Source organism: Astatotilapia calliptera, chromosome 1 (genome assembly GCF_964374335.1).
Source record: "Astatotilapia calliptera chromosome 1, fAstCal68.1, whole genome shotgun sequence".
In the NCBI taxonomy this organism is placed as follows: domain Eukaryota; kingdom Metazoa; phylum Chordata; class Actinopteri; order Cichliformes; family Cichlidae; genus Astatotilapia; species Astatotilapia calliptera.
In genome coordinates this window covers 25,442,779-25,459,541 of record NC_137422.1, presented here as the reverse complement: position 1 = coordinate 25,459,541, position 16,763 = coordinate 25,442,779, and the positions used below count along the sequence as shown (strand labels likewise).

Here is a 16,763-nt window from a genome sequence, read left to right as displayed (position 1 = left end):
TTCTATCTGGGGCATTAGGGGTTGTGTCAATGTGAAGCCTAGAGTAAGTACTAGCTAGCTTATTTTTAGAACACATGATAGAAGGGTGGCTAAAAAGAGGATGCTGCTGCCTTTGGATTGTACATTTTCATATTCTATTTTTATTATTTTCTTCTAACTTTACTAGGCTATAGTAAGTATGCTGCTGACACTTTACTAGAGGAACAAATCATGAAGCAATCACATTAACAATTCAAACTTTATTGTTATTATTCTGAATATATGTAACCAAAAGTTGGAAATTGTATTTCACATTGTCATTTATTGATGTTAGCTATATATCCATCTCATCCTGGCAAAACCCGAAGGGGGACTATAGTATTGCATTAACACTTTGCCTGTGCTTTATTATACTTCAAATGTAAGCTACATCTCTGTGTTCATTCTTTTGTTCCTCTCATCCTTCTCACCCTCTTTGTCTTTATCATGTATGTTGTCAGTAATTTTCAGTATACCTTATTTCTTTTTATGAAAAAAAAAGCTCCCCATTGTAGTGTACTGTTTTCTGTCTAACCGACTTCCCAGAAACGAACCAGTGAATCCCCCATCTTTGCACCTGCTCTGTAATCGTTTAATCTGGACTGGCCAATGCCGTCAGTTCGCAAACATTCGCATCCAGTTCCTAGAGAAAAGAGACATGTTAGAGGCTGGCAGGCCCGCGGAGCGGTGCGTCTAGACAGGGTAACGGACACCCTTTACAGAGATGGGCAACGCTGCCCAAAGAAGACGGAGACGCGCTTGAATTGTGTAGCTACGACGTGGGTTCGGTGTGGTGTTTCTGGAAGCTCATATGCAAGAGTTATTTAGTGTTTAAAATGTGGGAGATGGTGGCGTTACCGAGAGCGAGCTCTCCCTTCCTGTCGTCTAGGACAAGATGGCAGCAATGCAGGCGAACTGTACATGGTATGGATTTATAAGTCCATAACATGTTCAGAGAAGCCCTGGATTATACTTATAGTGACTCTATGTGAAGGTAAGCAGCGGGGTGGTGGGAAGGCTATTTTTCTGTGGTGTTTATTTAGCCTAACCTTTGAAATGGTAGTCTAAATGTGACGCAATACTAAGTGACAACTTAGCTACAAACTTAGCTAGCGAGCTTTTGCCTTTATAACCCAATATGTAAGCGTACCTTTCGTGCGCAGGTAGTTCCCCCAGCACTTTGGATATTTGATTGGTTAAACCTGAATTAATTTTCTCTTTTAGTCAAACTGCAGTGTTATTATGTGCAAATTATTGGCGTGAGTGCCAACACTGACGCGTTTGCTGTTTTCAGTGTTGTCACGGCGACCAGTTGATTTCTTTTAACTCAAGGTCGACTCGTTTAGCTTTGGAAACTGCAATCGTTTGTTCTGTTAACTAACTCTAACTGGACGATAAGGATCGTGTGACTTAAGTAGTGAGTGCTGTGTTAGTTAAGGTTACATTGGGTTTCGCCTGTGAGTCAGCTAACATATGCTAGTCAAAGATTGTCCAATAATGTTAATACTTTATCATAATCAGGCATGGCAAAAATAAGCAGACTTTATGTACAACCCAGTCATACTTTTTGGTTTAAATTTGTACCAGATGTATGGCAGTGCCACGTGTTGTTAAATTGTAGTTAACTGGAAGTCTAATTGTGATGAAGCATTTGAAGTGTCTCTGTCATTTTCAGACGTTTATGTTTTTCGGTAATGATGATCTAGAAAAAAACCCTTTCAAGATAGAATACTAACAACAGCTCATTGAAGTGCACCCAGACTTGCGTTTTCCTGGACCAAAAATATGAAGCTGTTTTTGTCAGCAGGCATAAACACGTTGGAAGAAAAAAGGTTTAAGAACCCAAAGTATCAAGTTAATCATACAGTATATCTGTAATGATCTGCTTGGTGTTTTGCCGCATTGACTGTGGTGGTTTTGTGTTAAATATAAAGATTAGGACGTATAAGTGAGTTCCTTTGTGTGATCCAGCAAAATTAAAGTGTGCTGTGTAATTGTAGGCAAGATTATTTGAACAGCCAGCTATTTATGTGGCGGCAGCCATAGTGAGGTTCCTTCTCCTTTTAAAACTCAGAGAAATTCAATACCCAGACTGTGGCTTGTAAAGCTAATGTACTTTCCCTGCCTTACAGTTTCTTTTTCTTTTTACATTGCCAGTAACACTTGTCTGATGTAAATAGCATCAAGTGACTATCCAGTAATGTGTTGCTCATTTGGTTATGAGTAACTTAGATAAACTAGTCTTTAAGTTTCACAGCCTATTATAATACCTTGGTGACGTTACCACCAGTGAGCACTTGTGAGACTCAGAGTAAACTTCAGCACTGCACTGCTATTTTTTTGTGAATTTTTTTTCTCCCCTCGATACTCTTGTCTGCTGATTATGTCTGTGTTCTTCACTTTATCAGTAGCATAGAAAGGCCACTAATGCATGGCTGTGGGTGGCAATGATGGCAGTAATGACAGATGAAAGTCAGGCCAGTAAATAACATAACTAGTGGTTTACCTTACAGTAATTGGTATTAGTGAGCAATTTTGGTTGGTGAGTGAGGGAATAATGACTGCACATATCTACTAAACCTGGGGCAACTGGTTATCTGTTTTGCACTGTGGCAAGCTTAAAGACCGGTTCTTGGGTGATGTTATCTTGAGGTGTGGGTACAGACATGAGGTAGTAAACGGTTACGCAGAGAGATGTGGTGAGGGAAACATCAGTCTTCACTCTATCTTAACTGAAGTAATTGCTTTATTGTCTCTTGCCAATATCATGCACATACAGACAGCATCTTCTCAAAATGGCCCCCAATCCATTTCCTGCCCACTTTAAATACTCTAAAGACCACGCCTTCTCAATTCAGACTGGCCTATAAAAGAGCTGCAATTGGCCTCCTCTTTACTGGGAAAACAAGATGGCCACCACAGAGGTAACCTGCAGAACACTTTGTTACATTAGTGCTTCCTAGCATAAACAAAACGGAGTGATTGAGTGTGTACGTAAGAGACCACCATGACATGAAGAAGCTGTGATGTAGACTGAATTGCAGAAGTGTTGGGTGGTAACTGTGTGTTATCTCAAAAGTAAACATCTATTACAGCTCACAGGGGATAATTACCAGTGATCTGGTCAAAACCTTTATTTTATTTACATTTCAGTTGCTTTTGTTCAGAAAGTGGAGAGGTAAAATAACTCTCTTCTAGTCTATAATGGCTTAATGAGTGTAAGACCTTGTGGGTGGCTATGATAAACGATTACCTGATAGAAGTAAATTCTTATTTTTGTCAGTAGTATTTTCTTGTGTAACTTAGTTCACAAGATGCAATAAGGCAGTGGGTAATTTTTAAGAGAATGAATGAAGTGAATGGAAAAAATGGGGGATTGCTCTGTAATTGACACCATAATGAATCTCTTCATTGTAATAGTTAACTATACTGCGCATTGCCTACTAACTGGAGCTATTTCAACAAGAAGACTGCTAAATGATAGTCATAAGTTCACAGTTGAGAAATCATGAGGTCACATGCTTTAGGAAATGGAGAGGCTTTTTATCTAATGAGCATACAAGATCAAGTTCACGAGACACAGCACCACACTGTGCTGTGAGGCTGTAGGCCTGCAATATAAAACAGCAATGACTGTTTAATTCTCAAGCTTATATGGCAAAAGCAGAAAGTTGGGTTGGTTCAAAGTAGGTGTTTTTATTTCCACAATGACCATCTGTATTTACCTTCATCATCTGATGAGAACATGTCTGTTTTTGTTTCATGCATAAACATTCATATTCTGGGTCCTGTTTGGTAAAAAGTAGCCATAACGAGTTTGTTCTTTAAAGTTGGTCTTAAGAATGAGAAATACTTTATTTATCTAATATTTGGGAAATTATTTTGTTACAACTGCCGGTAGCACATCTGACAAGAAATGCAACTACTTGAAAAAAATTTTTAAGCAACACTGTTGTTTAAACTTCGGTAGATCAAGATGGAGAAAAAAGACACAAGGGATTAAATGTTACCACTTTCTGCCAATTCATAATAAGTATAATTATTATCTGTTATTAGTCATCAGACTTGAATCGTGTGTTTTGAAGAGGACTGGTGTTTATGCTTGGTGTTACACTGTTCCCCACTAGAATAAAAAGTTTATATGGTTCAGTTTTGTTTAAAAACTGTAGCTGATTTAGTCAAATATTTATATATAAAAGGACTTCTGTTTTACAGATTTTTTTTTTTTCTTTGTTTGTTTGTTTTTGATTTTGGTACAGTAAGCAGAGCTTCCTAACAGAATGTTGGAATGATGTTTTGATATGCTATATGACAAACAGCCACACTAGAGGTCGGCGATATAGTCGTAAAATTATATTGCAATTTTTAAGAAAATTTGTGATATTTGTGACAATATAGGGAACAAAATTACTGAACTTTTTTTTATTAGAAATTTTAAGTAAGCGCATAAAAAGACTGCTTAACACTTATAACAATTATATAACAATATAAAGTAATTAAAATAAATATCCTTTTAACTTGCCAGGAGCCTGTACTTAATAATAATAATAATAATAATAATAATAATAATAATAATAATAATAATAATGATAATAAAACTAAAAAATATTTGCTATTTTAGATTGTGGGTCAAGCTTAAAGCTACTTAAAGCTCTATTTTTTTTCCACTGTGTAATTGCATCAGTAATTGCCAGCCACTGCTTGGTCTCTCTGTTGTATTGAGTGCTGTTATATTTGTTTATATTTGGGTCGCACATCATCAGCTGCTAGCATCTCCTCTGTCATAGCCTGGTTGTACTTGTTGGTGTGTTTTTGTCTAAAGTGGTGAAATGCGTTCATCGTGTCTTATCCAAACTTGTCTCATTGTTGTGTGCCCTAGGGAACGCAAATCCATGGCATTGCTATTAGGGTTGCAACGATTAGTCGACTAGTCACGATTACCTCAACTATTAAAATCGTCGACGACTAATATAGTCGACGTGTCGTTTGAAGCTTTGTGAGATCCCAAAAGACGCAGGAATAAGTAGTAGGATTTTAGAGTGTAATAATGGACTGAAACAGAAGATGGCAGCACTGCATGTGCAAGGATGCCAGCTGCCGTTAAACCTCGAAGAAGAAGCAGTGTCCGGTGTCGTAGCTGTGTCCAAATTCAGGAATCGGATCCTCCTGTGCCCGCATTTGTAGGCGCCACAATGAAGACTGTCCAAATTCGAAGACTCAGACAAATGCGGCCTTCATTTCCCTAGATTTGAAGGATGGGTCGGGTGTATACTTCATGGCCCAACCTATCCCAGAATTCATAGCGCGGCCCTGCTCAATTTCCAGCAATGGCGGCAGCTAGTTAGTTTTAATATTACTCTTATTATTCTTTCTGGGTCACAAAATAAATGTTTAACATATTTTCAGGCGAGAATGTAGCTGTGCAACCCTCAAATATCTGCTCAGTTTATCAAGACACCACATATTTTCGGAGCGCTTACCCACCAGCTCGATAGCTAGGGTTCAAGGCTCACTAGAGCCCATGAGAACACCGGACTCCTAGCAAATCGTTTTCAAACCCACCGCCGTCTTTCGCTACTCAGGTTAAACATGATATATAAGTCACTTAGATAACTTAAAAATATTATTGTTTGGCTTTTTTCAGTATTTTATTTGTTCCTGAGTAAATCGGTTTGGCTGAGATTAAAGTTATAGTTTTTACACAGCTGAATAAACGTCAAGCAGACAACTGATTATCAGAAGTGTGAGATGCTCGAGAATATACTGCGATGTCCTGTTATATTTTAGATAGCAAGAAGCAGATGGCCGAGTTTATTAAACTTCACCGAAACAACCTGCAAATTTCATTAAAATTTAATAAACTATCATCTTGTCTTTATTTTTAGTTAGCACATACCTTAAACACTTAAAGCTGTAAGCTAATGATAGTTATATAAGAGCAGATGCATGCTGGTGCAATAAGCTGTACGTTTTACGTCCAATGGATGCATGATCTGATTAGTCGACTAATTGCAAAAATAGTCGGTGACTAGTCAACTATCAAAATAATCGTTTGTGGCAGCCCTAATTGCTATAGCAACGATATCGCAATACAACATTTTTAAAGCACAGAAGAATTTATGCTGTTATTGTTGCTAATGGTGTGTGAACTGCCACAAATAGCGTGTATAGTTCCCAATTCTCTTCCTGCAGCACTTTTATGTTTACATGATTGTTGAGGTGTCCTAAGCTGCATCGTTATTAAAAAAAAAAAGTCATTAGTGTCACTCGATGTTAAGCTGTACCATTTCTGTTCTTATCTGATTATAAAGAATAAAAATAATACTCAGGAGAGGAAATGATAGCTGTGGAAAAAAATATTGATGAACATCATGTTGGATGGCATTCATGGTAAAACAAATGTTTAAATTTACGTTTAAGTGAACACAGGGTTTTTGAAAGAAGATTAGTGCTTGTATATAGCCTTCATATTCAAAATCTGAAATTTAAAAAAAATTGTCATGTTGTTATCTTCTGCAAAACACTGACGGTCTTAATCTGTCATCTCACCTATTATGACTTCAGTCAGTACCATTTGTTCCTTTTGGCCAGCTGTCTAGTGTTTATTTTCTTTTCCATTTAATTTTGAGTAGCTCGGGGTCAAAAGTTTAAATGTGAGCAATTACTTAGCAGCTCATGCTTGCTGAAAAGGTTCTGCAGCTTTGAAGGATGTAATGTAATGCCACAGGAGGAGCGTCACAGCTGACCAGGGGAGTATCTGGATTCAGATGGTAATAATAGCAGCAGCTGCCATTTCTTGCCTTAGATCATTAGCCTTGACAACTAAGGCTGTCTGCTTTTACAGCCTTGTGGTATGCTCCTCCAACTTACTTTATATAGTGATTGTAATTTTGTAGGCATCCAAATTAAATCAATCTTAGTTTCCTTTGAAATCGAGTTCTAGATTGAAATTACTGGAAGCTCACATCCAAATCCAGACATCCTAATTGTTCAGTTGGGCTCCAAGTGCTGTCTCCTGTCTTGGGACTCCCATCAATTAATGTCTCAAATCACAATGCACAAAGCTGAAACTGAAAGTATAAGTATTTCATATGAGGGTCAGGAAGAATATTGTGATCATGCTGGCTAAACAGTGTAAAACTTGACTGAATAATGGTCTCAGAAATGTCAGTGGTGTTTTGTTTTTGTTTTTTGCTGTGAATCGCTACATTGTATGTTTAGTGGTTGCATGTGGTTACATTTGGAATACTTGCATAGTTGTTAAACAAACAGTGGAAACACGGAGGTCATCCTTTTGTAATGTTGTCCACTTCTGTACAGGATTCATAAAAATGGAGCTCAAAGATGGGTTCGATAAGAGTAAGAATTGATCTACCAATGCATTTTTCATTGTGTTGGGAAGTATTTGGTTACACAGGTGACTAATAGGAAGTGTTCATAAATTGACATTAGTCTTGAGTTTGAACTTCAAGTATCTTGCAGTTAGTTTGGGTGTGTCACTTGTGCTTTTGACCCCCTGGAAACTTGAGCCCTGTGTGCAGAAACAACTCTGAAACAGTAATTGTAAATAAACTAACCTGCGTATCTGGGACAGATCAGTATATGTGTAAAAGCAAATAAAATATAGACCTAGTGTGGTTGATGAATAGAGAAAAAATAATATAGTATTTTTGCAAGTGCTAAAGTAAGTCTTGGAGGTCTCACCTGGGATACTTTAAATCGCGTTAACAACATTAAGCCCCCGATTACGTTACAGCGACACGACTAAGACTGTCCAAATTCAAAGACGCCAACAAATGTGGCCGAGAAATGCGGCCTTCATTTCCCCAGATTTGAAGGATGGGTCGGGTGTATACTTTGTGGCCCAACCTATCCCAGAATTCATAGCACGGCCCTGCTATGAATGTTGTTGTTTCCAACAATGGCGGCAGCTAGTTAGTTTTAATATTACTCTTATTATTCTTTCTGGATCACAAAATAAACATTTAAAATATTTTCAGGCGAGAATGTAGCTGTGTAAACTTCAAATATCTGCTCAGTTTATCAAGACACCACATATTTTCAAAAGCGCTCTGACGTTTTCGGAGGCGTCTGTTACCCACCAGCTCTATAGCTAGCCGGGGTTCAAGGCTCACTAGAGCCCATGAGAACACCAGACTCCCGGCAAATCGTTTTCAAACCCACCGCCGTCTATCGCTACTCGGGTTAAACATGATATATAAGTCACTTAGATAACTTAAAAATATTATTGTTTGGCTTTTTTCAGTATTTTATTTGTTCCTGAGTAAATCGGTTTGGCTGAGATTAAAGTTATAGTTTTTACACAGCTGAATAAACGTCAAGCAGACAACTGATTATCAGAAGTGTGAGATGCTTGAGAATTTACTCCAGTGTCCTGTTATATTTTAGATAGCAAGGAGTAGATGGCCGAGTTTATTAAACTCCACCGAAACATTCTGCAAATTTCATTAAAATTTAATAAACTATCATCTTGTCTTTATTTTTAGTTAGCACTAAAAATTAGGGCTGCTCAATTAATCGAATTTTAATCACGATTACGATCTGGGCTTTCAACGATCATTAAAAATGACTGAGCCGATTATTAGCCCCTCCCTCATGCTTTATTCTCACGCTGCTCCGTGTGGCAAATCGAGCGCACCTCTCTGCATTTCGAACACGGGTCACAACAATTAAGAGGACCCGAGGGAAGCTCGGAAAGCTAAGCAGAAGTTATTTGGAGAGGAGAGGTTAAAAAAAAAAAAAAAAACAAACTTCAGTGGTGTGGAAACATTATGGGTTCGCGGAGTCAGACGTGGATCAAGTAGACACAGTGTGTAAACTTTGCTACGGTGTCGTAGCTGCACCACAGAGCAACACTGCAAAGTTCACTAAACATAGATGTTTACATTTTTCATTTATTTTTTTATATTGCAAACATTTGCACTGTTATCAGTATTTGCACACTAATTTATATTATTTTTTAAAGTCATTATTCAATACATTGTTATTGTTAACCCTTCAAGCCGGTCAGAGCGGTTTTGCTAACTATTTTTAAATCCCTGTAGAACCGGAACCGCGTAAGCTAGCGCAATAATTTTTTTTGCATATGAAACCAGAGGAGTTGTACTTACATCTTATGCCATCGGCTTGTCCTCTGTCACGGTTTCCTTCCACATAAAGCTTTGCAAAAATTGCATAAAAAGCGCTTGCAGGAACAAAAACATAATATTCCAGAAACGCGCTTTGCCGATCCGATCAGCTGTTCCTAACACTTCCCACATTGAAACAGACGTCAGCGCGAACTATTGCATGTCCGCCATTTCCTGCCCGAAACCGGAAGTGACGCCTTAAAGTATAGGCCTTAAAAGCCTATACTGGTGTTTTTATAAGTCATATTTGACTTTTCTGAATAGTTGCTGGGATGCTTAGAACTCGAATTGCACTGCTGGAAATAGTTTATTTTGATGCACATGCTGTTTTCTTTGCAAATTTGCATCATAGGATTGTTTTTTTGTTTTTCCCGCAGTATATAAAAATTGCTTTATCTCCAAAATAAAACTATGAAGACACTCAAAATAAATTTCCTGTTGTTATTTTTTGCAACTTTTTTGTATTTAAAGTTTTGAGGGATAAACCTCTTAAATTTTTCCAAGTAGAAATATATGTAAAAACAAAACAAACGATTTTCAATTTTTTTGTAGTTTATTGCACTTTTTTGCAATTAATGTAGTTACTATTGACTTAATGCATACATATTATTAAAATAAAATAAATATTAAAATATGGGCTATAACAGTTGTATTGATGTATAGCAACTTGAAATGCTCCCACAAATGACACTACAACAAAAAAAAAAATAATATGAGCTCTGGTGGACTTGGTTCTATGGTAGGTCTTAAAGGGTTAAATAAATATCGTCAAATAATCGAGATCTCAATTTCAGTGAAAATAATCGTGATTATCATTTTTGCCATAATCGAGCAGCCCTACCTTAAACACTTAAAGCTGTAAGCTAATGATAGTTATATAAGAGCAGATGCATGCTGGTGCAATAAGCTGTACGTTTTACGTCCAATGGATGCATGATCTGATTAGTCGACTAATCGCAAAAATAATCGGTGACTAGTTGACTATCAAAATAATTGTTAACAACATTAAACAATGATTATATAATTACAGCTTCTTAACTTTAACCTACCCAAGTCTAATGAACAGCATTACAAGTTCATTTTGGTTTGAAGTCTAAAAGTAGAGTCCTTATGTCACTTCTTTTACAGTGGATCTCAGGACACTTGCTTTTTGGACTCTTATTGTTGTTATCTTTTTCTTTCTTTTTTTCTATTGAGCCCTATTTGGGATAAATGTGATAAAGTGCTTCTTACTAAAAAGACGGTAAATGGTCCCACCAAATAGAAACACAAGTTGTGATTGTGCAGAGAGCTGCCAACAGAATAGGTTGACCTTATCGCGTTGCTCAGAATAGAGTCAGAGGGATGGCGCACAGTGCTAGTGTTATCACAACAACACAAGTAGGCTTTCCATCAGGGATATTTATTTAAGGAGATATTACAGAGGGACCAAACAGCCCATACCTGTCTAAGCTGTGTACACTTCTTGTTTTTTGATTGATCTTTTTCAGTTAGTTGGAGATAAGACATTAAGAGTAACAGTGCTCCTGTTTAGCATTTAGAGCATTTAATAATATTTGTCCAATTTTGTATTTAGATGAACATGCTTCTTTTAAATGTAGTGTCAATAGAAGTATTAAAGTCTTTGGAGTCCAGAAGCATGCATCTCAATCAATGTGGTCCAACATGAAAGTAGGTCATGGGGGTGCAGCATGTTAGAGGTAACTAGAATTCTGAAATTTGTTATACTTTTTACTCTTTGTTTCTTTTTCCACATAGTTTAGTTTCAGAATATTTTAACTATGCAGGTTTCTGTGAGTTCTAAGTGCTTTACCCTCACTCACAAACATACACAAATGATGGGGGGAAAAAAAGAATAAGCCACTCTTAGACAATTGGACATGTGGGATTGATGTTGCTATATAACTTTATTCTTATGTTTATCTGTCTCTCAAACTCGCTCCCTCTCCATTGGTTGCCTAGAGACCTGCAGTAGGATGCATGGAAATGGCAGGAAAAGGTCCGGCAAACCTTTGAGAAGTTAGTCATCTGCTATGTGGAGGTGTTGGTGGGATAGTGCAGAACGGTGAAGGTGTTCTGATGTCGTCCACTACAACAATCTTTCTCTGAACCGTATAACATATGTGGATGTGGTCATGGGTGGGTTGTTGTTAGTGGTGAACAACTCATTGCACTGTCATCAAGGAGGGGTGAGACAACAGCAAAATTAGACTGGTGCCATGGGTCAGTTTTTGTGCACTCAAAGTAAGTTAGTCTAGCCCTTGACCAAGCAAAGAGAAAAATGCTCTGGGAAATTTGGCATGTATTTTCTTTTTTTTTCTTCTTTTTTTTTTTTTTGACAGATTCTAAAGTTGAGTTCAAGTGTGCTTAATTGCTCTTTTTTTGTGGTAACATGACAAAAATGGACAACATTATTTGCTGTGGATCTAATTAAATTCTTTCTATTCTTTGTTCTCCACAGGTATGGCCTCACAAGTCTTGGTCTACCCACCACACGTTTATCAAACCCAGACAAGTGCCTTTAGCAGTGTGAAGAAACTCAAAGTTGAGCCCAGCAGCTGTGTGTACCATGAGAGGGCACACCCACGGACTTTTCTGAACAGCAGAACCTTTGGCATTGTGCATCCAACGAAACAAGCCCACTCGTTTGTGAACCGAGACTTGGCAGTGGGCCTGAAAGTGCGTGGAAGACAAGAGTACCCGGTGCAGACGGTCGTGGTGCGTGGTGTACAGAGACAACAGTCCGGTAAAAGAGGTGGTGGAGCACCAGGCCCATTTGTGGCCCAGCAGCAAAGAGAAGCAGGGGTTGTCCAGTCACAGGACAAGGAGCAGCAACAGCAGCAGACAGACATAGCAAGTGGGAGCAGCAGTGGAGCAACAGGGGCAGGAGGAGGAGGAAGGGGAGAGGGTGGTGAGGGAGGTGAAGAGGAAGAGGGCGACAGAGAAGAGAACTGTGGAGGTTTGAACTCAGCTGACAGCTCTCAGCGATGTGGGCTGAAACGTAAAAGTGAGGAGCTGGATAACCGAAGGAGCACCATGCAGATTGTGGAGGAACTGTCAATGTTGCCTGCCATGTTGCAAACGACGACTGTGGGGAACGCAGCCATGACAGCCCCAGCGGCTGTGGGGGCTGGAGCGGGCCCCTCCAAACAGGGTGTAGGGCATGGGGCTGTAGGGGCAGCAGGAGGGACGGGAGGAGTGGATGGAGACTATCAGGTTGTGCAGCATGAAGTCCTCTGTTCCATGAAGAATACTTATGAAGTGCTGGATTTCTTGGGACGTGGCACATTTGGTCAGGTAGTGAAGTGCTGGAAGAGGGGCACAGGTGAGGTAGTGGCTGTCAAGATCCTGAAAAATCACCCTTCATATGCAAGGCAGGGTCAAATTGAAGTTGGCATCCTTGCTCGTCTGAGTGGAGAGAATGCAGATGAGCACAACCTGGTGCGAGCCTTTGAATGCTTTCAGCACCGCAGTCACACCTGCCTGGTATTTGAGATGCTTGAACGGAACCTGTATGATTTCCTGAAGCAAAATAAGTTCAGCCCACTGCCCCTGAAAGTGATCAGACCTGTGCTACAACAGGTAGCTACAGCTCTGAAAAAGTTAAAAAGCATGGGTCTGATTCATGCAGATCTTAAACCAGAGAACATAATGCTGGTGGACCCAGTGAGGCAACCCTACAGGGTGAAGGTGATAGACTTTGGCTCAGCCAGTCACGTGTCCAAAGCAGTGTGTTCCACGTACCTCCAGTCTCGGTACTATAGGTGAGTACAGATATGAATGACAAGATTGTATTTGTTTTTTCATATTTTTTAATGGGTTCGGTATTAGTTCAGTGCAGTCTTGTACTCTGTATCCATCCCAGCATAATTAGTTTAAAAATGTCTTTTCTCAAGAAAAACAAGGAAATGTCTCCCTACTGCACAACATCCTGTGTATTTAGAAGGCACATACCATAGACTGTGAAAAATTTAAAAATGTGACCCTGCAGTGTTTACTAACAGACTACAAGCTAACTGCTCATCTTCCTGGTGCCACTGAAAAATATGTAAGATGTGGAAAAAAAAGACTTTAAATCAAGTTTAAAAAAAAGTGTCTTTGTGAACAAAGATCCACCCTGCATTCTTGCAGGGTGGATCTTTGGATTTAAAAGTTAAGAGGATTAAACATATTATGTTACAGAAAACAAAGGCAAAAGCAAACATTTAAAGATTGATATTATGTGTGCATGTAGATTAAGTAAAGAAAGGTAATGACAGAAGTTGGTGAATGCCATGCCAGAGGCTAATGGGGTTTCTCTTACAGGGCTGTGTATAAGATGCAAAGTAGATGTAATGTCTTTTGTTTATGCAGGAAAAAGATCTGGGCTTCTGATAATCTTTGGCATGCAATAAAAAAACAAACAAACAGTGAGACAAATTACTTTTGGCATTATGTTATGAATGCTTTGGTTTGAATAGAAAAACAGGCCTGAAGTGATATCAACTGCTGTGTAAGTCAGGAGTGTCCTAGTTCACTGTTTGGTTTCTGTCTTTCTTGTATAGGAACCTTGAAATGATAAGAGGATATAAATTAGTCTTTTCATACTAATAGGTTCTCAGATGTCAATTATTTGCAATAGCTTGCGTATATATTTCATAAAGACAACTTTCCCATTGAGACTCAATGTTTCATTTACAAGAGACCCATTTCAGAGAAACATTAAAATTACATCAACAATAACAGTATTCTGTACATATGCTTTTAACAACAAGATATTTTTAACTAATATTGTAATTGGGGGATTTGTTTAGCCCAACCACATGAAATTTTATATTGTGTTTGAGATTGGGGGTAGAGGGGAAAAAACGTTCAGTCTAGTGACCCTGTTTAAAACATCTTTTTTGACTTAAAGGCTGTGGGCAAATGATCAAAATGTAAGGTCTTATGGGCAAGTCAAAGAAAGAGGAAATGGGTGAAGTAAATGTGATACATGAGTTTAAGACAAATCCTTATGTAATTGTTAAGCTCTGCTAACACAGCTCACATATCGCAAACAAATGGAGACAGTCTGTGACTGTCACTTTCTCACTACTGGAAACAATGGCTGTATCCCAATTCAGGGTCTGCAGCCTTAAAGTACGCAGCCTTAACAGTCCACAAGGGCCGCGTACTCAAAGACCGCTAAGGCCGGAAGTGAGAGGCTTGTGAAATGGGACGGTCAAGCCTCCGTCGCGCTGCTCAGGTTGCCTAGCAACCATGACACTAACAGCTGGAAACGTTTCATACAGCTTTGTTTGAAAGAAATGAAGGAGAAAATCTTTTGTTCATTTGTTTGTTTGTTTCTACATGAGCTTTGATTTGATAAGTATCTGAGATAGGGCTGCCACGATTAGTCAACTAGTCACGATTATGTCGACTATTAAAATCGTCGACGACTAATTTAATAGTCGACGCATCGTTTGAAGCTTTGTAAGATCACAAAGGACGCAGGAATGAGTAGTAGGATTTAAGAGTGTAATAACGGACTGAAACAGAAGATGGCAGCACTGCATGTACAAGGATGCCAGCTGCCGTTAAACCCCGAAGAAGAAGAAGCTGTGTCCCAGAATTCATAGCGCAGCCCAGCGCAGTTGTCAACAATGGCGGCAGCTAGTTAGTTTTAACTTTACTCTTATTATTCTTTCTGGGTCACAAAATAAACGTTTAACATATTTTCAGGCGAGAATGTAGCTGTGTAAACCTCAAATATCTGCTCAGTTTATCAAGACACCACGTATTTTCAAAAGCGCTCCGACGTTTTCGGAGACGTCTGTTACCCACTAGCTCGTTAGCTAGGCGGGGGCAAGGCTAACTAGAGCCGTGAGAACACCGGACTCCCGGCAAATCGTTTTCAAACCCACCGCCGTCTTTCGCTAGTCAGGTTAAACATATATATAAGTCACTTAGATAACTTAAAATGTTATTGTTTGGCTTTCTTTAGTATTTTATTTGTTCCTGAGTAAATCGGTTTGGCTGAGATTAAAGTTATAGTTTTTGCACAGCTAAAACTGTCAAGCAGACAGCTGATTATCAGAAGTGTGAGACGCTGGAGAATATACTCCGGTGTCCTGTTATATTTTAGAAAGCAAGGAGTTTATTAAACTTCACCGAAACAATCTGCAAATTTCATTAAAAATTAATAAACTACCATCTTGTCTTTATTTTTAGTTAGCACAAACACTTCAAGCTGTAAGCTAATGATAGTTATATAAGACCAGATGCTGCTGGTGCAATAAGCTGTACGCTGTACGTCCAATGGATGATGATCTGATTAGTCGACTAATCGCAAAAATAATCGGTGACTAGTCGACTATCAAAATAATCGTTTGTGGCAGCCCTAATCTGAGACTGAGACCATGGGACTGTGAAATCATGATTATTGGGCTTCACTTCTGTACTGGGCCCTATTTCAGGAAGCCGGTTTAGAAAACTAAAAATGAAAAACGATACTCAGGGTTGAGTAACCCCGAACTGTCCAACTCGGAATATTCGGTTTCAGAAAGGCTGATAACAATTAGTTCAGTCAACGCAGAGTTGCTTTAACCCCAAATTAAGAGCGCGCACGAGGATACATAAAGCCCTGATTAGTGGAGCACAGATTAAGCGAGTCACCATGGAGACGGAGGGAAAGAAGGCGCGGTCAATGTATCTTACAGCGCTTGAGGCCGAAATTCTGATGGCAGCATATGCCAATAACATGCAAATTCCGCGGAAAAAAAGTAACACAGCCTCAGCTGCAAAAGAACATAGCCGACAGAGTCAATGCGTGAGTGTTAATTTAAACATTGATCTAGGGATTTCCACCCATTTAACACGTTATTTTATTATATTTTATTTTTTATTTTATACATTTTATTTTATGATGTGATGTGAGCGCAGGTGCAACCCAACAGCCCCCAAACGTTCCTGGCAGCAAGTAAAAATGAAATATAAAAATATAGTCCAAACAGGTAAGGTGTAATTGTATTATGAGCCATAGTGCTTGGTCTGTTTGTCCGATGTAAATCAATTGCAGTTAGAGGCTACATTAATTTCCCCTCTGTAAGCACTTATTGAAATTATCTGAGCACATTACAAGTACATATTTGCTTACTCTGTATGCTCAAATGTGACCCGTTATAGCCAACAGAAAAAAAAGCGGAGGCCCGGAAAACAGGTGGGGGTCCTCCACCACCACCACTCACAGAGGCTGAGCAGTTGGCTTCCACATTTGTGATAATGTTGGCAGCATCACATATGATCTTCACAGTGCAAAGAACACAAATTAGCATCCATTACTATAATGAAATAATTTGTTAGTTTGAAATGCTACAGGGAACTATGTACCTGTACATTAATGCTGTGGAAAGACTTCCTGTTCACATAGTCTCCTTCATTTACTGAAGGAGCAATGATTGGAATGTGAGTGCCATCTATACAGCCAATCACGCCTGGGAACCGTGAAAATAAATGTAAAATTTAAGTAGTAGTTCAAATATCACCACATCATGAATTAAGTTTCGTTCATCCTGATACCTGCAATTTTGTGGCATCCCTCTTTGATAAATCTTGTGGGTCTATGACCGGGGAACACCA

The 16,763-nt window shown here is 38.9% G+C and overlaps 1 protein-coding gene across 3 annotated transcripts in view; it reads left to right on the top strand.

Annotated features, from left to right (window-relative positions):
* Positions 1–637: 637 nt before the first annotated feature.
* hipk3b (homeodomain interacting protein kinase 3b) overlaps positions 638–16,763 on the top strand; it is a 75,498-nt gene continuing 59,372 nt past the window's right edge. For 2 of the 3 annotated variants that reach the window (XM_026170059.2, XM_026170051.2), the window contains exons 1-2: positions 638–1,012; positions 11,629–12,931. In XM_026170059.2, the coding sequence (XP_026025844.1) occupies positions 940–1,012; positions 11,629–12,931 (1,376 nt within the window). In that variant the 5' untranslated portion in view covers positions 638–939. Of the gene's footprint in view, positions 1,013–1,364; positions 1,436–11,628; positions 12,932–16,763 lie in introns of those variants that run through there. The other variant, XM_026170070.2, reaches the window with a different exon arrangement.